This window comes from Tursiops truncatus, chromosome 3 (genome assembly GCF_011762595.2).
Source record: "Tursiops truncatus isolate mTurTru1 chromosome 3, mTurTru1.mat.Y, whole genome shotgun sequence".
Lineage (NCBI taxonomy): Eukaryota > Metazoa > Chordata > Mammalia > Artiodactyla > Delphinidae > Tursiops > Tursiops truncatus.
Window position 1 is genome coordinate 51,277,439 of NC_047036.1, and position 27,162 is coordinate 51,304,600.

General features: G+C 37.3%; 1 protein-coding gene across 11 annotated transcripts in view; it reads left to right on the plus strand.

Annotated features, from left to right (window-relative positions):
• The window catches only part of CWC27 (CWC27 spliceosome associated cyclophilin), a 246,698-nt gene that overhangs the window by 112,868 nt on the left and 106,668 nt on the right, over positions 1 to 27,162 (plus strand). For all 11 annotated transcript variants that reach the window (XR_012330708.1, XR_012330707.1, XR_012330709.1 and 8 more), the window contains one exon: positions 2,113 to 2,216. Coding sequence is in view for 3 of the 11 variants with exons in the window: in XM_073802154.1 (XP_073658255.1) it covers positions 2,113 to 2,216 (104 nt within the window). In the remaining 8 variants the exon portion in view is untranslated. The remainder of the gene's footprint in view (positions 1 to 2,112; positions 2,217 to 27,162) is intronic.

Genomic DNA, 27,162 nt, shown 5'->3' on the forward strand with positions numbered 1-27,162 from the left:
TATATGTGTCTTACCTTATATTTCTGTTGGACAGCAGTAGTGTACACAGAGATTTGTAATAGATAGTTAGAAATGTAGGGCAAAATGTCTAGATTTGGAAATAACCCATTATAAAAGTGATAGCTTATGTTATAAGATTAGATAAAAATGCTGGCGTACAGGGTATAGAAATGAGAAAGATGCCAACAATTATAGGATGAGAAGAGAAAGAGTAATTCGGAGGAGAATTAGAGAATCAAGACTCTAAAATGGTACATAGTCTGTTAGAATTTCAGAAAGAAGTAGTTCTTATCATTGAATGATAGAAAGGCCAAAGAGGAAGAGGAGGACTGAGAAAAGGACATTGAATTTGATTGATATAGAAGGAGTGTCAATAGAGTATAAGAAGGATAGATTGCAAGAGATTAAGAAGTTAAGAGGTTGATGAATTAGACTCTGTATACAAACTATTCTTTCAAGCTAGGAGTTCACTTGTAAAGATAGCAATCTCTTGATTGGAGCAGAGTACAGGGAAATTTGAGCATGCTGTTGGCTGAATGAAAGGATTAGTGAAGTAGGAGTGCTTGAAGTTATAAGAAAGAGAAGATAATTTCTATAGTAAGGTCCTAATGCATTGGGTCCCAAACCTGAGTTCATGTTAGAGTCACCTGGGTAATTTGTCACAGGAGCAAATTCCTAGGCAACATCTCACATCTAAAGAAATAGTATTTTCTGGAGATGTGTCTCCCCATGTTTTAACAAGTTCTTCTAGGTGATTATGATGTATCCATCAGGCCAAACAAATCAAGAAAATTAAGGGTTCTGGTGAGGACATCAGGGAAATGACTGACCATAGCATCCAGAATGGATAGAGAGACGACTGGGTTAGAATAGACTGGTGGACTGTGAACTACGATTAAGGAGTTTGCTTTCATTATTAAAAGAGTGAGCATAAGTTTAGTAGGAATGAAAGACTGAGAAAGCTAAAAACATAGTGGATTTTGATCAGAGAGGGAAGTTTCAGAATTGAGGACCTTGGAGGCCAAGCTGTGTGTGTTTGATATGGAAAAAAGATGAAAAGAACTGAGTCATGCACATTGTAAGACCTATCAGTTTGGTGACTCTAATACAGGACAGAAGTAAAAAAGTATGAGATTTGGGGTTTAGGAGGAAGCACTAAAGGCTGAATCAGTAGGGAGCTCTTTAGACTTAGGATTTTGCTAAACCTTGATTATCTTTAGAGAACATTCCAGAATGGGGTGCCTCCTTGGGCTACAGTGTTCTTAGTCTCCATGACCCACTCTAGCTTGTGGAAAATAGAATGGGTGCCTGACATTCACAAATATAAAATGCATAGTTTTAACTATTCACAAATGACCCTCAGGGTTAATGACATGGGCAGTTAATAATTTTTTCCAAGGCTTGAATTTGAATCTCCTGCCCTAAAAGTGGCCTGTAGAAACCAGTCACTTAACAAGTGACTTGCAGTGAAGCCAACAACTTACATCTCCATTTGCCTTTAATATATGATTGTATTAATTATCAAAATACCTCAGCCTGATAGGTTTCACAGGAGAGGAAATTATTTGGCAAATTGTGATATCAAATGGGTTAAAAATTAATTGAGTTTAAAAAAATTAGCACTGCTCCTAGCATATAATAATTGCTTAATAAGTGGTAGTTATTGGTGCCAGTTAGGAATTCAACAAGTTTTGAAGCCAAATGTTTTTGTGTATGCCCAGGTTTAGTGAATAGTATTTATATTAAAACGTTTGTTTTGATTTGGAATCTCCATGAATTATTAAACTGAAACTAGAATGTTAAATTTGCAAGTAAATTAGAGGGAGAACAATAGTTCATTTATCACTTACCAACTGTTTGATATATTTGAAGGGAGCTATATTTCATAGTAACTCATATTATATTGCTATTATGAAAATCACAACGTTTAGTATATCCTTTAAGTATGTTTCCATACCACAAATACACATACACAGAAACAAAATTAATTACATTATTCACTTTGTTTTTCTTAGAGATTTAGTGTACCTGACAACTAGATTTAGTTGTTTCTGCTAAACAACTTTCTCTTTTGGTCTATTATATACTTATATAATTGTTTTTGCTTTATAGCGAAGAGCTCAGAAAAGAAGCAAGACAATTAAAGCGGGAACTCTTAGCAGCAAAACAAAAGAAAATGGAAAATGCAGCAAAACAAGCAGAAAAAAGAAGTGAAGGTAAGGGCAGTTATCAAGCTTCTATTTTCACTTGGTACTTATTCCCTGTCTCCTGAGTTGAGTTTTGTTGTTGTTGTTTAATGCTTTCTTTGGCCAGTTAGCCAATAAAATTAAGTTTCACTTAGGACTTTTGTCTGAGAAGGAAATTCAATCAAACATGATCGTAACTAGTGTTCCTTAATAAACAGAGTACTTCACATCAGGCAAAACTTAAATGTTGCCATAGCACTTATCTAGAAGTACACAGGATAGAATGTCCATTTTTACACTGCATACCCTTTAAAACATTTAAGAAAAGTGTTCAGGCCCTATATATGAGACTTGTATAGACATTATTCATACATTGGTTTGAATAGTATTAAATGCAAATTCTTGTTTGTTTTTGGTTTTGCTCTTATGTTTAGGTACAGAAAATCTAAAGTATTGATAAAACTGATCAAAAGCTGATCAAAATAATATCCTGCTTTTTATACAGGTTAAATATTTCTTTATTGTACTGTGATTTTTTAAATAAAGCTCTAGAATAGCTTCAAAAAAGCTTTTTTTACTGAAGATCTTTAGTTTAAAACTGTTTCAGCTATAAAACATATAATATTCAATTTCCAAAATAACAGTTGGAACTCTCAAATCTGTCTTCTTTTTACAATAATAAAATACATTGTAGATTCAGTGAACATGATCAGAAATTTGATTGTTACCTTTAATAATGTACACTAAATTTGGCTTAACAAATTTGCTTTGTGCATATATCTTGTGTAGCCTCATGCTTTTGGAAAGCATGAATATTTTTAACTACTAGGTTCTATAGCAGTCACTGGAGATATATCGAAGCATAAGATGTAATATCTATCCTTAAAGAATACGTATTCCAATACAGAACAGTGGTACAGCATTTGGCCATAGGCATTATTATTTATTTTAAGTAGCACGAGTAATACCACATAACTATCTAAAGCTCATAGTTCTTAGATTATTTGTACCATGTCCCCAGTGACTATTATAGTAAAGGCAGGTACTTGATGTAGAACTTAGAATCACCAAAATATGTTTGAGTGAAACAAATTATTAAAAAGTTAACTCACCAGAATGACACAAATTATAAACGGAATTTGAAGGAAAGGATAAACTTATATGTGACTAGATCATATGGGTAAAATGTAACCCAGATTAGAAAGAAGCTATATTGGCAATATTGAGATTTGAAAGAGTACAAGATTTCAAATATTGTATTTGAAAGAATACAGTGAGGATTAATTTTAAGTTTATATATAATTTTCCCAGGGGACTGTTTCTTATAATTAAAAAGCATTTTAAATATATGAAAGTAATTCCTTTTAACTGGAAAGATGTTTTATTTTAATTTTTTATTCATTTTTGAGCTAGTAATTATTATTCTCCCACCCCATCTGAAGAGCCATGATGGACTAGGGCTATGAAGTTGGCAGTAGATGGTTCTTGCCTTCATACATAGTTCATGATCTACTAGTAGGAGTGAGAGAATTGCAGTAGGAAATTACCGAAATAGAGTTGTATGGTTAAGGCCTGTATTAGACATAAACAGTGCTGTGTTGATTTATTTGTCTGCCTTTGAAATACTTAATACAATTAGATAAAGAAAGACTTGAATCTTAAAAGAATGATTATTTCTTAACACACATACAAAAAGAAGATTCTTCTGGAGCTTATTTCAGTCTATTTATATGAAAGTTAGCCAGGTTAAAAATCTTTTTATTTCATAATTAGAAAGAGAATTATATATTACTTTTATAGTAATATATATATTACTTTTCTGAATTTAATTTTTCTTATATCATCTAGAAATACCTGGATTTTCCCTAAATCTGAGAGACAGTTAAAATTAACTTCCCAAAAAAAGCGATCATTTGGTTGCTATCGTTTTTCTTCTAGTCTCAGAATGGGCCATGTTATTTATTTTTTTATTGTTTTATTTTGAAATAATTTTAGACTTACAGAGAAGTTACAAAAATTGAGAGTTTCCAGATACCTTTAATGTTAAGGTCTTGTGTAACCATAGTACAATGATCAAAACCAAGCAATTAATATTAACACAGCACTATTACTAACTGCAGACCTTATTAGAATTTCACCAGTTTTCCCACCTGCGCCCTTTGTATGTTCTGTGATTCCTTCCAGAATTCCATATTGCATTTAGTCATCATGTCTCCTTAGTCTCTTCTGATTTGTGACGGTTCCTCAATCCTTTCTTGTCTTTCATGAACTTGACACTGATTAGATATTTTGTAGAACGTCTCAATTGAGTTTGTCTCATGTTTTCTCATGATTAGATTGAGGCTACGCATTTTTGGGAAAGATTGCCACATAAGTGGCATGTCCTTCCCAGTGCACTGTACCGGAGGTAACAAGATGTCTGTTGTCTTTTTATTGGTGATATTACCGTGATCACTTGGTTAAGGTGGTTTCTGCTTAGTTGCTACACTGTTAAGTTACTCTTTTTCCCTTTGAGAATGTAAGTACTGGAGGGGAAGATACTTTGCAACTATACAAATATCCTGTTTCTTTTCAAGCTTCCTCACACTAATTTTAGCATCCATTGATGGATATTGCCTATAGACAACAGTTATTTACTGTGGTGTTCTAATGGTGACTATTTCCCTGATTAGTACTACTTTTATTACTTGGAATTCTTCACTAAGAAGAATTTACTATTTTTGATACAAATTTTGACAGTAATACTAGGTGTTCATTATATGAAACACTAATGGTTGTATGAATGCTTTGGAATATTATATTTCAAAGTAAACAGGAAAGTATTAAGACTCAATTTCAGTTACTAGCAGTGAGGTTATTTAAGCCTTAGTGACTCCATTTTCTTATCATAAATCCAGGGATAAAATGCCTTGTGCATCCTTCAAGTTGGTAAATTAGGTAATGAGAAGACCTTTAATAAATTTACAGTGCTATATAAAAATAATAATTTTACATTTGTAAGAGAAAAATATAGCTATTCATGGTTTCATTTTGTTTCCTATCCAAATCTACAAATTGAAAATATGAATTTTTTAAGCCTATTTTTTAAATTAATTAATTTATTTATTTTTGGCTGCGTTGGGTCTTCGTTGCTGCACGTGGGCTTTCTCTGATTGTGGCGAGCTGGGGCTACTCTTTGTTGTGGTGCGTGGGCTTCTCATTGTGGTGGCTCCTCTTGTTGCGGAGCCCGGGCTGTAGGCCCGCGGGCTTCAGTAGTTGTGGCATGTGGGCTCAGTAGTTGTGGCTCGCCGGCTCTAGAGTGCAGATTCAGTATTCGTGGCGCACGGGCTTAGTTGCTCCACGGCATGTGGGATCTTCCCAGACCAGGGATTGAACCCGTGTCCCCTGCATTGGTAAGCGGATTCTTAACCACTGTGCTACCTGGGAAGTCCTGAAAATATGAATTTTAATACTATGTTAGAGTTAAAGCCTATGATCAATATGGTTACATATAAATATGACATAAATTAAAACTCAAAATAAGCTTTCCTTAACTGTTTTCACAGTTGCATTTTTATAATCATATTCTTTCTTAAAAGGTATGTGTGCATGCGCTTATGTACATTCTTAAGTAAAGCTTCCAGTAGTATTATTTCCTGATTCTATGAATTAATCTGGCAAGTCTAACACTTGCTGACTACTGCGACTTTATTTTAGAATTTAATGTATTATTCTCACATTAAAAGCACTTGGAAAGAAACCCATAAGTACAAGAAAGCTTTGTGTTCTAATGTCCCTGCATTACTTTACCTAGTTTTGTCCTTGCATGAATGGAGGTCTCCCATTTAGCCAGATGCTCTAATAGATGTGATACTTTTTCAGGGCTTCTGTCATCTTAGGAAGTCACCTTTGATCAGGGAGTAATATTCCTTTGGTTTTATAATCTTTATCCAGGGGCTTCCCTGGTGGCGCAGTGATTGAGTCCGTCTGCCGATGCAGGGGACACGGGTTTGTGCCCTGGTCCAGGAAGATCCCACATGCCGCGGAGCGGCTAGGCTCGTGAGCCATGGCCGCTGAGCCTGTGCGTCCGGAGCCTGTGCTCCACAACGGGAGCGGCCACAACAGTGAGAGGCCCGCGTACCGCAAAAAAAAAAAAAAAATCTTTATCCAATTTCCTGGGCTAGAGCCTTAGCCAGATTTGTATAGATAATTAGGAATTTATATTCTGACCATAGTTCTGCTTCTAAATCTATTCTATTACCTGAGACAAGTTACTTTGAAATCAGGATCCATCTGTTTCTCCATATAGAAATTCTAAGATAAATAAGGTGTGCTATTTAAATTTTTTAATGTTTTGCTGTATTTGCTCTTTATTAATTCCTTCAGTTCCATTATGACAGAAAATAAAATAATTAAAAGTCATTTGAAAGAAAGATTGTTACTTTTACATCAATAAATACTTTGGGCCCCATACAATTAAACAGTCCAAAATAAATTGCCATTTGATATTACCTGATTGTAGAGATAGTGCCGTGAGTATATGCACATGTCCAAACCCATCAAACGGTACACTTTCAAACATGTACAGCTCATTTGTATGCCAATTATGCCTCAACGAAGCTGCCCCCTAAGAAAGAATATTGATCTACAACCCAGAAACCTCTTAACATCTCTGCCCTAGTATGAAAGCATATACTTATAATTGAGTCAGTGTATTAATCTTTTTAACACCAATGTAGTAAAAAGCTTCTCTATGTAGTAAAAATGTATATGGGACCATCCATTTTTCTCTTCAGTCTTCCCAGTAAAGCTCAAGATCTGCTATTTCTTATATTACAAAGATATTGTCAGATAATAAATATAATTATGCCTCTGTGTATGGAGAAAAGCACTACAAAAATATAACCTCATAATTTTTGCCGTTGCTTTGCCACCTATTTACTTTTTAAAGGCCTCAGATAATGTATAAAGAAGGCTTCAGTAAATGAGAGAAATAGAATGTGAAGGAATACAGCCATTATTATAGTCAAATAATGAGAATTTTTATAGCAGCATGAAATTTGTCTCTAAAATTCAAAAAAATTACATTTCTTAGTTGAATACAAAATCTGCAGTAGGTTCTAACATCCCAATTTAAATAAACAAGGAATGTGGTGTTTTACTTTAGATACCAGCAATGTCAAAAGAGATGTACTGCAGGACAATCCTGTTTACAGCCTGGGAGTCTCTTTAGTCCCACTGTAAATCATCCAGGCCTGTGCATAGGATTTTTGTAGGGGGTAATAAATTTTGAATAAGATTGATAGTTAATTGGAGATAGTTGGTTTCCTGTGTTGGCTCTGTCAAGTTCTTTAATAAACTGTATAATCCTTTTTGTTAAATTATGTCTCTAAGTCCTTTCCAGATTTCTTTAAGTTTCATCATATCAAAACCAGCACCAAACTGAACACAGTCACATAGAGATACAGGTTTGGACTTATTCTCTAATCAGCTCTAGGGAGATAAGGTGTCAGATACTCTTTTCAAAGTTTCAAGCACACAATACCTGCTCTATGACTAGCGCCAGAAATTAGAGGAAGAGCAATCTGAGATTGTAAATCAAGAAACAATTTTAAAGCCTCTTCATGAAACACATCCCTGAGGTGCTTAGTACCTCTCAAATTGCACTGTGCCATTTCAGGTCTCTTCAAACTATCTTTTCAATGCTGGATTAAGTCAGACTAGGGCCTCTCAGGCTTGATAGGTTGTTAAAGTATATAGTTTTTGACTACTTTTCATCTATCTAACATATAATGTTAAACTAGCTTAATCTTGGTTTTTATAAGAAACAGAAACCCTTCTGGAATGTTAGCTCTATGTTGTGCCTAATACCATGTAGAATTAATTCCTCTCTGAGCAAACTGGTCCTGTTTTCCAAAGCAGTTAGCTCTCTTCAGGGAGCCTTAAGTCATCATTTTTTTCCTGGAGGCTGGAAGTATCAGACCTATTTTTCCCGTAGTCTACTCTTAATATATTGCTAACTTTTTTCCTTTTTTTTTGCGGTATGCGGGCCTCTCACTGTTGTGGCCTCTCCCGTTGCGGAGCACAGGCTCCGGACGCACACTCAGCGGCCATGGCTTACGGGCCCAGCCGCTCCGCGGCATGCGGGATCCTCCCGGACTGGGACACGAACCCGTGTCCCCTGCATCAGCAGGCAGATTCTCAACCACTGCGCCACCAGGGAAGCCCTATATTGCTAACTTCTAATGTTATTTACATGGAAAAGTGAAAGTATATTTGCCCTTGACTCATAGAAAGCCTCTCAGTCCAGCCATCAATAATACTCTATTTATTCTTACTTTGGGCATGGTGCTAATAAACTGATTATCTGGTTCTAAGTTAAAAACAGATTAAAGAATAATAAAAGTGTGGGACAGTACTCTTTAAAAGGGTAAACTTGATGGTATGTAAAATGTACCTCAAGGATTAGAAAATAAATAAATAAACAAGCAAAAGAAAACCCAGGGCAGGGACTTCCCTGTGGATCTTTCCAGCCTATTATTTTATAGGTAAAAATAATATAAATTTTTTTAAAGCGAGAAAGAAAGCCATGGCTAGGGACATCCATTCAGGTAGCAGTAAGAGGTGATACATGACCACTTGACATTAGGTAAGGAAACACAAGAACATAGTAGTGGAATATTATAGATATATTTGCTGTAGATGATACTTCATTATATTCTGAAAGCAGGTCAGTATTCAAATAATTGATACTCATTATACTGATCCTGATTCATTAAGAAAAGTCTAGATGTTATTTATTACTATTTAATAAGGCAGAGAATAGGCAATCGTTCTAACCTAATTAGTAAAAAAAAAAAGTTTTTAATTATTTTAATCAGTTAAAGATAAGCTTCTCTTATCTGAAATATGTAATTGTGTGGAACACTTCATTTACTAGAAGTCCTAGAAAAATGAAGCTTCCCTTTGTAGCCAGGACAGTCTCTCAAGTGAAATTTTATTGAATGCATTTTACTACCTTTATGTGCCAGAAAGCATGCTTTATTTTTAACAGTAAGTTTTTCAAAAATATAATTTTAAAAATAATAAAGACTTTTAAAGGGGTATAGCAAGTTTAAAGATGTACATACCCTCACAATTAGACCAAGAATTTAATCTTTTGATACAGTGAGTAAGAGATGATCATCTTTAATGTGAGAGTCCATAAAGTACTTTGTTCTTTTTTGGACAGTCCATCTCAAACTTTTCACTAGCTATTGTGAACAAATCTTGCTGAGCTTTACTTTGATAACCATATGTTATGGGCATATTTAATTTTATTTTCTTGCATTCTGTGCCATCTTGCAGACCTCCTAGTAGTTACTTAGCACTCGTCTCTTGCTACTTTTAAAAACCAATGTGTTAGGGGTACCTCTTTGCTGCCCTTCACTGTCTTAATATAATTTTTTTAATAAGCATTCTTTCTGCCTGGTGACTGATATAATTCCAATGTGCGAAATTTGACAAAAGCCTTAAGCTATATTTTTAGTAACTGCAATTTGTCTTCTTTTTATTAATATTGATGCCATTCCTAACCCATTAAAAATAGGTTTGCTAATTGATAGAGGTAGGTATTAACCTTTGGGCATAACTGTCTCTTTAAAAAAAAAAGCTGTATTATTTCTTCCAATTGTAAAAGTAACATATGTCCTTTGCAAAAATATCAGAAATGTAGAAAAGCATAAAGGAGAAAAAGAAAGATCACCCCATAATACTTCTTCCAAAGACAGCCATGGTTAGCTCTGTGATATTTATTTTTCTGGACTTTTTAATCTTCATGCCAGAAACACACATGTGTATTATTTTCCATAATGTTATTTTATCATAAGCTTTTCATAATAAGCTTTTTTTTTTCAAACTTTCCAAGTGAAATTGACTGTTAACTCTTAAATGGACAAATTGCTTTTAGAGGTATTTCTTCCTCTTAACTCTCTCATATCTGACAGACTAAGATTTAGAAGATGATGGATACAAAAACTGTATAAATGTAAATGAGAGATGAAAAATTCCCACCGTTTTCACCTCTAGGATCTAGAAGATGTGAGGGCACTGACACTCAGGGTCTACATCTCGATCACTGATGGGAATTATTTATACCTCTCATAAATTAAAACAAAATGAGAAAATACTGACTGACATTGCCTGGTAGCCTGCCGTCTTGTCATTTCTCAAGTGGCCACTGATAAATCTGCAAGGAAACTTTGTAATCAGATTAGATATTTGGAACGTGAATTGAAATAATTGTAAATTTGTCCACTTTAGAAAATAAAAGAGGTGAGGGCTGTGTATGTGTGCGTGCACATGTTTTTTGTTTTGTTTGGGTATTTAAATTGTCTCAAGGGGGGAACTAATACCATCATTAAAAGTTTGATTATAACCAGCAATCCCATTTGGGAATGGAGTTGTTAACTATTCCAGACTGCTGTCAAGACCTTATTTTAAGTAAGATGTTTTTCTTTTATGTGACATTTTCTGAGGCTTTGCCAAAAATGACATCAAACATATAATTCATTTGAGCGCTGAGTTTCTTCAACATCTTGCAGCACTTAATCAAATTTGAAAAAGATATTCTTTTCACAACTTTATAGTGTAAACCTGTGAATATGTTGCATTAAAACTTACTTTGGACAATTTAATCTGTGTGGTATTAGGTTGATTTTTTTTAAATGATTAATGCAATATGCTGACAGTTTTAAATGGTTATATTTTCAAAATTCTTCACATAAACTCCTGGCAGATGGTTCAGATGCAGCTTTTGAGTATTAGCAATTTTTCATGCAAAACCCAGATAATCCATAAGTTGTAATAGCTACATTAAAAATTCTGAAATGCCAGAAAGGACAAAGAGAATAATGAAGTTCTCAGAACTAAGAACATGTCAAAATATTAAGAATCATTAAGAATCTATTTGAAGTACAAAAGTAGTTTATACTGATTTTTTTTAATGGCCACACTAGTGTGTAAGCTTATTTAAAACATGCTGCATATGTTTAAAATGTGAAAGTAGGCTTGCCTTAAGCAATGTCTTGAGCATCAGAAACTTCTATTTTGAGTATACTCTACATCACATAGTTCTGTGCAGTCACAGAGTTTTGGTCCTGAAAGGAGAATCCAGCCCTACCCCTCTATTATATATAGGAAACCAAAGGCCAGCCAATTAAGGGGCTTAATTGGAGCAACTAAGCCCGTGTGCCACAACTACTGAGCCCGCAAGCCACAACTACTGAGCCCGCAAGCCACAACTACCGAAGCCCACGCACCTAGAGCCCGTGCTCAGCAACAAGAGAAGCCACCGCAATGAGAAGCCCGTGCACCGCAGCCCCTGCTGGCCGCAACTAGAGAAAGCCTGCATGCAGCAATGAAGACCCAACACAGCCAAAAATAAATAAATAGATAAAGTTATTTAAAGAAAAAACAAAACATTATGTAGAATTCAGCCCAAGAGATAGGAGACCTGGAAGAAGAGAAAGAAAATCTAATAAATGTCTAGTCAAATTCTAGGAGGAGACCAAAGGGCAAATAGAGGCAATAGCTGAAGAGATGATAGCTGAAAATTCTCTTTGATGAAAGAGATCAATTCACAGAATAAAGAAGTTTTTTTTTTTTTAATGAATAGAGGATAAAAAAATAAAAATAAATACAGATCTAGGGACTTCCCTGGTGGTCCAGTGGTTAAGAATCCGCCTTCCAATTCAGGGGACGCAGGTTCGATCCCTGGTCAGGGAACTAAGATCCCACGTGCCACGGGGCAACTAAACCTGCGCACTGCAACTACTGAACTCACGTGCCTTAACTAGAGAGCCTGCTTGCCGTAACTAAGACTGGACGCTGCCAAAAAATATAAATAAATAAATATTTTTTTAAAAATACAGATCTAGACACATCGTGACAATATAGCATTCAGCACAGAGACCTTAAAAGCAGCAGGAAAGACATCTTTAGAAAAGCAAGAACTGATTTCTCAACAGCAGCAAGTGAGGATGTAAGACAGGATATTATCTTCAGTGTACTAAGGGAAAATATTCTTCAGAGAAACAAAAATGGAGAGACTTTGCTACCTGCATACCTTCACTAAAAGAAATTCTAGGACATACTTTAGGCAAAAGGTAGGTGAGTCCACATGGAAAATCTGTACTGCAAAGAGAAAGGAATGTGGAAAGTGGTAGGTGTATGAGGAAATCTAAATAAACGTTGAATGAATAAAATAACAATAATGTGTTAAAAATGAAGATAAAATACATAATAACAATATAAGTTTGAGGAGCAGATAAAAGAAGTTTGGAAAAGCATTCTGTGGTCCTTGTATTGGTTCTTATTTGGGAAGAAGGTAAAGATACAAATTAACTTTAGACTTTAAAACAGTAAATATGCATGTTAATATTTTATTTTTTTGCAGTACGCGGGCCTCTCACTGTTGTGGCCTCTCCCGTTGCGGAGCACAGGCTCCGGACGCACGGGCTCAGAGGCCATGGCTCACGGGCCTAGCCGCTCCGCGGCATGTGGGATTTTCCCGGACCGGGGCACAAACCCGTGTCCCCTGCAGGCGGCAGGCGGACTCTCAACCACTGCGCCACCAGGAAAGCCCTGCATGTTAATATTTTAAAGAAAACTACTAAAAGAATTGGAAAAGGTCATAACTTCCAAACTGGAAGAGAAAAAGATGGATTAAGGAAAAATTGAACCCAAATGGAGAGAAGAAAAAAGAGAAAACAAAATGTAGTCTGGACAGGATATTAAAAATAATGGTACAAAATAAGATAGGAGAAAAAAAATAAAGATATACTAGTAATTATATTGAAATAATGCAAAAGGTCAAATACTTTAAAAGACCAAGATTTTCAAACTGGATTGAAAAAAGAAATTTAATCATGTACTACTTACCTGAGAAACATCTTAAATATATTGTACAATCAAATCTGTAAGGCAAAATGTATTATTAGGCATAAAGAGGGTCTCTACCTAATAACAAAAATTTCAATTTACCAGGAAGATTTAACAGTCCTAAACCTGAATGGACCCAATAACACAGACTCAAAATGTATGAAGCAAAAATTGATAGACCTGTAATAAGAAGTAAATAAGTTCATCATAGTGGGAGATTTTACTACTTTTTTCTCAGTAACTGATTTAAAAAGCATGTAGGAAAATGAATGAAACTATAGATGATTTGGACTACACAGTTAACTTACTTGATCTAAGGCACCTAAAGAGAATATTGTACTCAACAGCTTCAGAATGCACTCTTTTCCAGCACTCTTGAAGAAAGAAAGATTTCAGATGACTGTTTTCAAACAGACTACCTTCTCTGACAAAATGCAGTTGTTAAGAATTAGTAACAACTGATTTTAAACAGTTACTGATTTCCAAATATGTTGATGTGTCCACCACTGTACTTAGAAGGAAAATCGTAGCTTCAGATACTTATATTTTAGGAAATTACTAAAAATATTTCCCATGTAAAGAAGCTTTAGAAAAGAAAAAAACAGGCAAAATTAACCCAATGAAGTAGAAAGAAGGAAATAATAAAGAGCAGGAATCAGTAAAATAGAAAACAGTTTTTTTTTTTAAGTGTTAAACTTTTTGTGGCTTCTTTTGTTGCGGAGCACTGGCTCTAGGCACACGGGCTTCATTCGTCCTGGCGCTTGGGCTTAGCTGCTCCGCGGTACGTGGGATCTTCGCGGACCAGGGCTCGAAACCGTGTCCCCTGCATTGGCAGGCGGATTCTCAACCGCTGCACCACCAGGGAAGTACCAGAAAACAGTTTTTACAAAACAGGGTTGCAATAATAAATTACTACTAGTATAACTTCTTAGTCCCTTACACATAGTAGATAACCAGGAAATTGATTTGATTTTGTTGTATTAGACATTTGTCACTTGCTCTTTATTGGATGTCCTTCCAGTCCAGAGAAAATAAGATCTACTTACTTTGTACAAGGAGTTCCATAGGGGAAGTTTCTATTAACAGTGCTGCTTTTATTAGCTACAAAAGAAGTTGCTGTTAAAAAGAGTGGGAGAGAGAAGCAGACAGACCGAAACTCTAAAATACACTGTTTAGGTAAGATTGGGGATTATTTCTCTCATGCAGACCATCCAGGAGTAAACACTTCAGGGCCAGCAGGTGATTCAAGGACCAAAGTTTCTTTCATTTTGTTTTTCTGCCATTTCCGAGGGTATTTTCATCGTCCACATTGCCCACCTTCATGTCTGTGTTCTAGCAAGTGGGAAGAGGAAAGATTAAGTACCAGACAAATGCTTCATCTTAAAGATGATCCAAAAGTTGCACATAGCACTTTCACTCATATCGTATTATCCTGAAATCACATGGCCATGCCTTGCTCTACAAAAGGCTAGACTACAGTTAGGTGGCCAAATGCCTGGCTAGAATTTAGAGTCAGGAGTGGGGAGATGAGGGTTGGTTCTATCACTAAAAGGTAAAAGGAGAGAATGAATTCATGGAAAAAATTAGCAGATTCTGTTACATAATGTAAGCCAAGGCCTACGAAGAACAAAGAGGCAGGTAGTCTGTTTGGTCAGGAAAGGCCTGACAGAGTATCTGAGCCAGGTTTTGAGAGATAAGTAAGATTTCACCATAAAATGAAGGACAATAAGTAGAGCAATAGTTGGAAGGGTGCCCTGCCAGGCAGGAGTCATAGCTGATTCATCTCCTCCCTATGCTTGATACTTGACACAGTGACTGGCAAAATAATAGGCATTCAACAAATATTTGCTGAAGGAATGAATGAAATTGACTTTTCTGTCTAAATCGATAATTATATAGTTTATAGTGTAAGGGGAAAGGAAAATAAGGATGAAAGAAACTCAAGATAATTTCTTGAGCATGAATCCATGTTAAAATGAAGAGTACAGATGAACAAATAAACAAATTAACTTCAGATAGTAAGGGCTAAGAAAAGAATATAAAACAGGGCAATGTAATATAGTGACTGGAGGACTACTTTAAATTGGGTGGGTATCACAAAGTACCCAGTCACAGACAGAATCCACAAACATTAATTTGAACACAGAAAAAAAAAATTTTTTTCTTTAACAGCTTTATTGAGGAATAATTTAAAGTGAACAGTTTGACATGTTTTGACATTTGTATACACCTGATAAACCTTCACCACAATCAAGATAATGAACATATTCTTCAAGGTCCAACATGTTTTCATGCCCCTTGTTAATCCCCTCACCAATCCCCAGACAACCACTTAAGTCCTTCCTATCACTGTAAAACATTTTATATTTTCTAGAATTTTATTTAAATAGGATTATGTACTGTATGTACCCTTTTTTGGTATGGCTTCTTTCACTCAGCATAAGTATTTTGAGATTTATCTGTGTTATTGTGTATATCAGTAACTTATTCCTTTTATACTAAATAATAGCCCATGATATAGATATGCCACAAATTTTTATATAGCCATATGCTTTTATTTCTCTTGAGTAAATATATTGAAGTGGAATGTCTAGATGGTGTGATAGGTGTATATTTTGTATGTTTAACTTTTTAAAGACTGCCAAACTGTTTTCCAAACTAGTTGTGCCCTTTTATATTCCTGCAAGTAGTGTGTGAGATATTTTGTTACTCCACATCCTCATTAGCAATGATATGGTCACTTTTAACTTTAGTCATTCTAATAGTTTGTAATGTTACCTTGTGGTTTAATTTGCATTCCTCTAATTAATAATGATGTTAAACATCTTTTCATATGTTTATTTGCCATCAGTATGTATTCTTTACTGAAAAGTCTATTTAAATGTTTTGCCCATTTTTACCGTGTTGTTTAGCTTTTGCTGGATTTTGAGCTCTTTATGTACACTGGATACAAGTCCTTTATCAGATACATGATTTGAAAATATTTTCTCCCAGACAGTGACTTAATTTTTCATTCTTTTAACAATTTCTTTCAAAAACAAAACTTTTAAATTTTGATGAAGCCTAACTTATTTTTTTTCAATTTTGGATTGAGTTTTTGGTGTTGAGTATAAGAAATCTTTGCCTTAGTTTTTTATGACTGGCTTCTTTCAATTAGCATATTTTCGAGGTATCCATGTTGTATCATGTGTCGGTACTTTATTCCTTTTTACTGACAAATAATATTACATTGACTAGATATACCACTTTTTTTTTTTTGGCTGTGTTGCGTCTTCGTTTCTGTGCGAGGGCTTTCTCTAGTTGTGGCAAGCGGGGGCCACTCTTCATCGTGGTGCACGGGCCTCTCACTGTCGCGGCCTCTCTTGCTGCGGAGCACAGGCTCCAGACGTGCAGGCTCAGTAGTTGTGGCTCACGGGCCTAGTTGCTCCGAGGCATGTGGGATCTTCTCAGACCAGGTCTCAAACCCGTATCCCCCTGCATTGGCAGGCAGATTCTCAACCACTGCGTCACCAGGGAAGCCCTAGATATACCACATTTTGTTTATCTGCTAATCAATTGAAAGACCTTTGAGTTTTTCCCACTTCTTGGCTATTATGAATAGTGTTTCTGTGAACATTCTTGTACATTCACTTTGCTTTAAACCTTCACCAGTGGTCTCCTCAAAGCCTATTGTGCTTCTACAAAGTTTCTTCAGGATTTTTGAAACTTTTATTGACAAATTTCTCAAAGTCCTTCCAACTTCTGTCCCCTATAAGGTTCTAAACCCACTCACATGAACTTAACTTTAGGATTTTGTTAGGGCAGCACCCCACTTCCAGAATCTTTTCAGTGTATGTGTTACAATAAATACAAGATTACACACACAGACAGGCGCGCATGTGCACGCGCGGGCACACACACACACTAGCAGAATCTGAATGTTTGGGTCTTTCCATTGGATTAACCTTCAAGAGAAAGTCTGCTCTTTTCAACTCTTCACCTGCTTCTCTGGAAGGTTTTTGAAGGTTTTGCTCTCATTTCTTCTCACTGACTGAAAAAGAGCACAGTTCAAGTACCATTTTCTTATACCTTTGGCTGTCTCTTTTATATAGTATTCAAATAATGCAACTCAAATATGCCCACTAAAAATTTTCCCTTTCAACAATGGAATTATATTTTATAGAGTAATTTTACAAGATTTTCCATGTTAGCTTAACTGTTTTCAAAAAATTTACTAAAGAAGCCAACATATATGATCAGGAAAACGCCCAACTACAGTTCAAACCACAGGATAGGATACTGAGATAGCACACAAAATAGAACAAGGCACTGAACAGCCAAACTTCAGGAAGGGCAGGAAGACCAAAGGCCTTGGGTGCAGGATGTCTTAGACTCTTACCTGGATCTATCATCAGACAACTCACCCTAGCTTCTTTCTAGCTTTCTTGAGCACCTGCCTCCCAGAAGTCAGACACTGATTGATTAATCATGTGTCACTCTGTCATCAGGGGCAGGATCTGTTATCAGAGGAAGGGGTCAGAAATACACTAGGCAAACAAAAAGCATACCTACAACACTTGGCCTCTCTTAGCCTCAATTTCCTCTTCTGTGAAATGGGTATATTTGTTTATTGTAAGGTTTCAGTATGTAAAGTATACAGTATCTTTGGTGGTAGCTCTGGTGGCAGTAGTGATAGTGGCAGGAATGGTATAGAGGATTTGCTCTGTGTTGGAAGGTGATCTTCAGGTTCCGGACCTCAAGTGGTATTTTGGGGGTGTTAATAGGGGTGTTCTCCACTTTTTACCATGATTTAGCTAAAGAGATAGTCAAAGCCCTTATAAGGCTTATGTTCTCATTCCTCCAGAAAATTGGCTCTATTCCCTCATATATATGACTTGGCACTGGGAGATTAGTTTTGCATTGTTTTGTGATATTCACCTCTTCCCCTGAATTCCCTCTGCTTCCACACATGTGCCCAACCAAGGCATCGCCCATCTTCTGTAGTCCACTTCATGTAATTGTGACTAGAGGAGACCACACTGAGGTGCTACAACCTTTTAGCATTAGTTGGCATATTTCCTTGTTCCAAAGTGGGTATCTGGCAGTTTCTTCTTTATATGCATTGTTACATTGACCTCAAGTGCTTTAGAAAACGGAATTCTGTTAGTTTTGTCATGGAAAGGACAAAGGCCCTTAATCTGATGTGATCTTTAATTTTATGTATCAACTTGATAGGGCCACAGGGGGCCCAGTATTCAGTCAAATGTTATTCTGGGTGTGTCTGTAAGGGTGTTTTTGGATGACATTAGCAGTTGATTCGATAGACAAGTAAAGCAGATTGCTCTCCCTAGTGTATGTAGATGGCACTCGTCCATCAGTTCAAGGCTTGAATATAACAAAAAGGCTGATTTTTCTGAGAGTAAGAGGGGACTCCTTCTGTCTGACTGCCTTGAGCTGGGACACTAGTCTTTTCCTGCCTTCAGAATCAATCTGAAACATCAGCTCTTCTTGAGTTTCAAACCTGTGACTTTTAGATGGGAACTTAAACCATCAGCTCTCCTGGCTGTTAGAACTTCAGACTCAGACTGGATTTCTAGCTTGCCAACTGCAGGTTTGGGACTTCTTAGCGTCTGTAATCTTGTCAGCCAGTTCCTCATAATAAAACTGTTACTATGTATGATCCTATTGATTCTGTTTTTCTAGAGAACCCAGACTAATACAACTGGTAAATTCAAAACAAAACAAAAAATCCTTTCATATTTTTCCAACTGAGTGTTTGTTTTTCAGCATCTTAGTCTCAGTTCAAAAAAGGAAGGAAGGGGCTTCCCTGGTGGCGCAGTGGTTGAGAGTCCGTCTGCCGATGCAGGGGACACGGGTTTTGCTTACCTCTGATTTAATCATCTGAACAATCATGGAAAGTTGTATTACCACTGTGGTGGACACACCCCTCCCTGCACGATCCGGGAAGATCCCACATGCCGCGGAGTGGCTGGGCCCGTGGGCCATGGCCGCTGAGCCTGCGCGTCCGGAGCCTGTGCTCCGCAACGGGAGAGGCCACAACAGTGAGAGGCCCGCGTACCTCAAAAAAAAAGAAGGAAGGAGCAGAGAAGTCTTTAAATAATATAGCTCATTTTTTTTACCTTTATCTATGTATTATTCTAATAAGACTAAAAAATGAAAATAAGACCAGTTGGTATTAATATTTTTCTCAAATTTAACAGGTGTACTGCAGTCTTACCTTGGATCTTTTCTGCTTGTTTCTTCTTGGTTTCAATTTAATAATAATGTCTTTCACTTCCTTTCTTAAACGGTTGTATAATATTACTGCTCTGTTCCACAGAATTTCTACCACAGTTCTGTCCACTTTTCTTCCCATCCACCCCACCTCCATCCCTCAGTGGTTGCGTACTAAACATGAGCAAAGTCATTCTTCCAGAGTTTGTAAAGCCCTTTGGGATTATTGAGAATGAATGGTGTTATATAAATGCCATATTGTTTCATAACAGTTCTTAAAACAATGAGATAATGTCTGTTAAAGGATTTTAAGTTCCATGGAGAAGTGCAGGGCATAAAAACAAGTCATTTTTATTATATTATATCCATATATTTTTGCTGTACAATTTAAAACATTATTCTAGCCTCTAAAGATATAAATGGTTTGTTTGAGCATATGTGTGCACATGCTGCTGACTATATAGAAATAAATTACTAGGTTTTGATTTTGTTGCTTCATTTTGTCATTTGGGTACAGTAAATTTGTCACTATAAAAGCTGGCTGGGGTAAAAGTAGAAATCTAAAGCAGTCTCTTTTTAAGATTAAATATGGTGTTTATCTCTTAATTTAAAGCTTTGTACTTATGCAATACTGAATTTTTTTCTATATATATAATGATTTACTGAGTTTTACAAAGACTTCAGTGAAGTCAGTTATTTAAAATAATTCCCAAATCCCTTTTTCTATCTGAGCTTCAGACCCACATTTCCAACTCCCTTTTTAAACACATTCACTTAAAACTAATAGTGACCAAAATTAAGTGTATTTTCTTCTCCACAAAAACAATCCCCTGACCTAATTTCCCTGCTACTGTTATTAATGGCACCGCTGTTCTTCTAGTCAGGCAAGTTAAGAAATCTTAGTATCATCTTTGGCTTCTTCCACTTTTTTTTTTTTTTAAGATTTTTTTTTTAATGAATTTATTTTTGGCTGTGTTGGGTCTTCGTTTCTGTATGAGGGCTTTCTCTAGTTGCGGTGAGCGGGGGCCACTCTTCATCGCGGTGCGCCGGCCTCTCGCTGTCGCGGCCTTCTCTTGTTGCGGAGCACAGGCTCCAGACGCACAGGCTTAGTAGCTGTGGTGCGCGGGCTTAGTTGCTCCGCGGCATGTGGGATTTTCCCAGACCAGGGCTCAAACCCGTGTGCCCTGCATTGGCAGGCAGATTCTCAACCACTGCGCCACCAGAGAAGCCCTTCTTCCACTTCTTTACTCATCCCTCATCTCTACTCACCCTTCATCCCTACCCCCATAGGCAACCCTGTACATTTTTTACCTGTCCTTTCAGTTATGTTACCTCATCCATTGCTCTAGGTGTGTCTCTCACTACCTCTTCCTAAAATATTGTCATTAATTCCTAGTTAGTTTCCTTATTCCAGTTAGTCCTACACCTGTGGAGTTAAGACACATGGACCTGAGGTTTAATCCTAGCTTCGTCTCATATTAGTTGTTTTCCTTAGGAAATTTACTTAAACTCTCTGAACCTCAGTTTCTTTATCTTGAAAATAACTTACTTCACGGGTTAATTCACTTGGATGATATATTGTTCTAGTCTATACTTTATTGGTTTCATGGTTCAAGAATCAGTCAAGCTACCTTAAGTAAAAGGGAGATTTTTGTAAGCACACAGTGGAATCTCATGAATACCCAAAGACAGAAACCGAAGAGAATGTGACCAGAAACTGGAGTTGTTCTCCTTCCAGAGATATGTAATCTCCTTTCCTCTTTGTATCTCTGCTTTTCTTTCTTTCTACATCTGCCCTGTACTCTTCTTTCTATACACAGTCTTCTCTTTTTATTATCCTTTAGAATTCTGTGTTGCACACAGTCTCATAATGACCACCCCAACTCTGAATATGCACATCCTTTTGCCTACCACCAACTGGTTCAGTCTCACCATATTTTCAAGAAAGGAATCTGATTGGCCTATCACATATTTTGACTATCTACACAAGTCATAGCCCCTTGTGAGCATGCATGGCTCACATGCCACCCTGGACTCTAGCTTCTGAGGCTAACAGAAGGAGCAGCAGTTGTGGACAAGAAAGATTCTATTAAAAGAGGATACGGACAAGCTGGTAATGATTGGCATCTATACAAATTTTAGGTAAAGTGCTTAGCATAGTATGCTCAATGAACAGTAGTTATTATTTTTATATACCAAAATAAACTAAAGTTAAGCCCTGATTTTCTGTCTCCCTCCCTCTCTTTCTTAGACACATATATACACATACATATGAAAACACACAAAACTAAAAATCTGTAGTTAGCAACATGGGCCTGGAGCCATCAAATATGAGTTAGAGCTATAAATCTGTTATTTAAGACCTATGTGATTTTGGACAAATTGCTTTCTCTATCCTTCAGTTTCTTCACCTGTAAAATGGGAATGACATTCTATCAGTTGGGAATCTTATGGGTTCAAATAGTTAACCACGCTTATTCTAAAAAGCTTGTATTAGAGCTATAGATAGAACTGATCTCAGGTACAGCTTTATCAGAGCCTAAAATGATATCAAGTAGACCTTGGTTTTCTCTGTGTCTCCATCTTTTGATTCTGCTTTCATATCCCCACCCCAAACCCCATGTACACACGCTTATTTGTGCTATTCAGGCTTTCCCCTTCATGGGTTTGAATAGTCATATCAACTCCTCACATCTTCCCTGATTCTAATCCAATGGATAAAGGATGCTTGCCTTTTTCCCAGAGGTCTCAACATGTGCCCATCCTGAAATGATTAGTGTAGCTGTAGAATTAAAGGCTCTGATTCACCAGTCCTGAGTCACATGCCGTTTCCCAAGGCAGAGATAGCGTCAGCATCCTTAGAGTCCCATGGACTCAGGCGTGCAGGGAGGGGTGTGTCCACCACAGTGGTAATACAACTTTCCATGATTGTTCAGATGATTAAATCAGAGGTAAGCGAAATCCCTTGATCTGTGCCCATCCTGTTCTCTAGAAAACTATATGCAGAGTCCTCAGGATCTGCTATAAAACAGATTTGAAGTCCTTTCTTCCATTATTTCCCCAGATTCCATTTTCTCCCCCAGCTGCCCTCATGGATCCTTGACCACAGCCCACCCTTTCTTGTCTATGTCATATTGCTTATGCAATTCTATTGCACCATTCTTCCACCATTTTAGTCTACGGAATTTTTGTCCTTCGTGCCCCAACTCAAACACTCCACCTCCTACGAACCTTTCCCAAACTCCCTTAGACTCTAATCAAAATTCCATAAAAGATGTGGTTACTGGTTCACCAGTCTTCATTTCTAGCTCCACACCTCAGACACGTTTCAAAATACATTTCCCTGTATATCTCAGTGAATTTCTTTGATACTTACTATATTCTGCCCTGTATTAATCTTATATATCAATCTATATCATATATACTGAAGGCTCACAATAAATATTTCTTTCATTGAATTAAACATAATTGCAACTAAATATACATAACTTTTGAAACTTTAAACCATTTTACTCAAGACAATATTTTAATCTTACTTTAATAAGGTATTTTATAAACTCTTGACTCTATATCTTAGATATTAAGCAATGATCTAATAAACCAAATACATAGTCAATTCCTAGTAGTCCACAGGGCTGATATTATTTATATCATATAAACCTTTTTTTCCTAGGCTTGCTCTTTCCTTTATATGCATTAGTATTCTATATTTGATTTTCTGTTTATTAATCCATATTTATTGAGTACCTACTATATTTTAAACATTCGAGGTGCTGAGGAGGAAGCAAAGAACAAAATGATGAAGTATCTGTTCTCATGGAACTTACATTCCAGTTGGGCATGGGGTGAGTTGGGATAGGCAGTAAAAGAAGTAAATATACAATATAATGTTAGGTAATGACAATTCTACTAGTTTTAAGTTGCCAGAAAGTTTGTTTGTTCGATCGTTTGTTTGTTTTTTTAATCTCTGTGTTGTAAGAGTAGTGTTGGAAAGGAAATTATTAGATGGCAGACTTCAAATAAAAGAAGGAAAAGAGTATATTATACTACTTCCTTCACAGAGTTATCTCACAGAATGTCTTTTCAGTTTCTTTAAATTTCTCACTTTTTAATCTCTCTCTGAGCTGGGATTCACCACCATTTTATATTATGAGCAGTCAGCTTCCTTTGATTTTTTTGCTCTAAAAAGCAAGAGGCATTCCTAAAAACTGTTCTCAAAGAATGGTGTTTTACTCTGTAATATCAGTGTTTATTGGACATTAACCTTTAAGTCACTTCATTCTTTTAAGTACTTAGAATGGTGAATAGAATTCTTTAGATAGTTGATATTACTACCAGCTTAAAATAACATGTAGATATAATGTGTGCATATAATCACAAATATGCATATTTCTAATTCAGACTTAGCAAGTGCTGTATTTTTAAAAACTCAACTCTTCATTGAGTTGATATGTTGTTTGTGATTTTATGGGATAGATTAAAATTTTTAGTTCAATAATAAAAAGATAGCAGCAGTTTTGGAACAGTCATATCATTTAGTACCTGGCAGGTGTTCCACTAAAATAGGGGAAAATTGAAAGAATTTACTTTTTATTGACATCACTGGTTTTAATGTAGGTAAGTGTACTTTACATTATTAAACTCAAAGCTGAATAAATTCCAGTACAGAGACTGTCATATTTATATTGTTCATCTGTTCTGGGTTCTCCACGTGGCCTCTCCCTGCCAAGCATTTTGCACAGTTCTCACATCGCAGTGTCAACCCTGCCTCCCTGCCCCAACTTTTCACAGATTACCTCATCTTTACTCTTTTCAAAAGACCATCTGATATGACCTCCCTTAAGTTTGCTCCTCTCCACCACAGGATTTGTTTCCCCACATATTTCTCCAGACTGTCTTTTGTCTCAGAACAAGGTGACCCTAATTCTTTTCACGGCTAACCACCCCTCTACCCATTTCCACAGTCTTCAAGAACTTTCTCTTCTCCTTCCTTGCTCTTGTGCAAAAAGTCTCTCCATATCCGCAAACTTTTTTCCCCTTTGTCTCACATCTGCTCATTTCCCCTCTGATCTTTATGATAATGTTTTAACTTTGTTTCTTCTGTGTGCTCCCTTCCAAATTTTGCCTTCCACTATTGACCTAGTTCTGAAAAGAGTAGTCTTAAATCCTGCCTCCTCTTTTTACAACTTCTAATTATTTCTTGGGATCTAGGTTCTTAACTACAAAACTGTACCAAAATTGTCCTTTTCTTTTTTAATTGAAGTATAGTTGATTTACAATATTGTGTTAGTTTCAGGTATACAGCAATGTGGTTCAGTTTATATATATATTTTCCATTATAGCTTATTACAAGATATTGATTATAGTTCCCTGTGCTATACTGTAAATCCTTGTTGCTTATCTATTTTATGTGTAATACTTTGAATCTGTTAATCCCACACTCCTAACTTATTCCTCCCTGCCTCCCTTTTCCCTTAGTTAACCATGTTTGTTTTCTGTTTTTGTGAATCTTTTTCTGTTTGTGAGTCTGTTTCTGTTTTTATATTCATTAGTATTATTTTTTAGATTCCACATATAAGTAATATCATATAATATTTGTCTTTTTGTATCTGACATACTTCATTTAGTATAATATTCTCTAGGTCCATCCATGTTGCTGCAAGTGGCAGTATTTCATCCCTTTTTTATGGCTGAGTAATATTCTATTCTGTATGTATACCACATTTTCTTAAGCCAGTTGTCTGTTGATGGGCACTTAGGTTGCTTCCATGTCTTGGCTGTTGTAAATAGTGCTGCTATGAACATTGTGGTGCTCTGCGTTTGTCTTCTGGTATGGTTTTGACTTTGGGAAATATACTCATATTCTATGTATTTTAAAAATTAAATCAAATCAACAAGCAAGGGAAGGAAAAAAAGAACTAAAACTGAGTGTAAACAGAAACAAATAAGCCCAACTATATGTCAAATGAATAACATTACACTGATGAGGGAATAAAAGAAAGAGAAAATTAATTCAAACTTTGAACTTAGTATTTTGACTATATTATCTTTGGTCTGGGGGGGAAATGAGAATAGCAAACAAATCTTGAACTCTTCTTAGTAGGTTTTATTTTTGTTGTGCTATAGACCTACTAATTATAAAAGTATGTTTATGAATGAGAGATTTAGTAAATGAATGCATATGTTGATACTGTAGGGAGCCAGAGTTCTCATTACAGAAGAAAGGAGATAAAAATACAGAATGAAGGAAGATCAGGAAACACTTTGGGGGAGGGATTGGATTTGCATAAACTCATAATTTCATATATATATGAAATTTCATATATACGTGTATATACATATACACGTATATATGTAATTCCTACTTCCGATTGCTAAAAAAGGCCTAAAAGCAGAGAATCAATAGCAATGAGCATACCTGGCACCCACATATTGGTTTCTAATACTATTTCCCACTGAAAGGAACCAGGGCTCTTTGGAGAAATGGAGTATTCCCAAGCCTGGAACACCTGTTATGCAGGCAAGTGTCAAGAAGTCATAGGAGGCATCTTGAAAGGTCCCTCCCCACTCCCAGGTCAAATGTGGAATAACTTGAGCTGCAGCTAGTTGAGGATATACAACTCAAGAACACAAAGATAAACAACCCAATTTAAAAATAGGCAAGGGGACTTCCGGGAAGATGGCAGAAGAGTAAGACGCGGAGATCACCTTCCTCTCCACAGATACACCAGAAATACATCTACGCGTGGAACAACTCCTACAAAACACCTACTGAACGCTGGCAGAAGACCTCAGACCTCCCAAAAGGCAAGGAACCCCCCACGTACCTGGTTAGGGCAAAAGAAAAAACTAAACAGAGACAAAAGGATAGGGACGGGTCCTGCACCAGCGGGAGAGAGCTGTGAAGGAGGAAAAGTGTCCACACACTAGGAAGCCCCTTCGCGGGTGGAGACTTCGGGAGGCGGAGTGGGGGAGCTTGGGAGCCGCGGAGGAGAGCACAGCAACAGGGGTGCGGAGGGCAAAGCGGACAGATTCCAGCGCAGAGGATCGGGCCGACCGGCACTCACCAGCCGAGACTGGGAGCTGAGGCTCCGGCTTTTGTCGGAGCGCCGGGAGAGGACTGAGGTTGGCGGCGTGAACACAGCCTGCAGGGCGTTGGTGCGCCGCGGCTGGCCGGGAGAGAGTCCGGGGAGGGGTCTGGACCTGCCGAAGAGGCAAGAGACTTTTACGTCCCTCTTTGTTTCCTGGTGCACGAGGAGAGGGGATTAAGAACGCTGCTTGAGAGAGCTCCAGGGACGGGCGCGAGCCGCGGCTAAGAGTGCGGAGCCCAGAGACGGACATGGGACGCTAAGGCCGCTGCTGCCGCCGCCAGGAGGCCTGTGTGCGAACACAGGTCACTAGCCACACGCCCTTCCGGGGAGCCTGTGCAGCCCGCCACTGCCAGGGTCCCGGGATCTAGGGACGGCTCCCCAGGAGAGCGCACGGCGCGCCTCAGGCTGCAGCGTCACGCCGGCCTCTGCCGCTGCAGGCCCGCCCCGCACTCCGTGACCCTCCCTACCCCCCGGCCTGGGTGAGCCAGAGCCTCCGAATCAGCGGCTCCTTTAACCTCGTCCTGTCTGAGCAAATAACAGACGCCCTCCTGCGACCTACACGCACAGGCGGGGCCAAATCCAAAGCTGAGCCCCTGGGAACTGTCAGAACAAAGAAGAGAAAGGGAAATCTCTCCCAGCAGCCTCAAAAGCAGCGGATTAAAGCTCCACAATCAACTTGATATACCCTGCATCTGTGGAATACCTGAATAGACAACGAATCATCCCAAATTAAGGAGCCCTGTGGATGAAAGGCTCTTGGTGCTGCAGCCAGG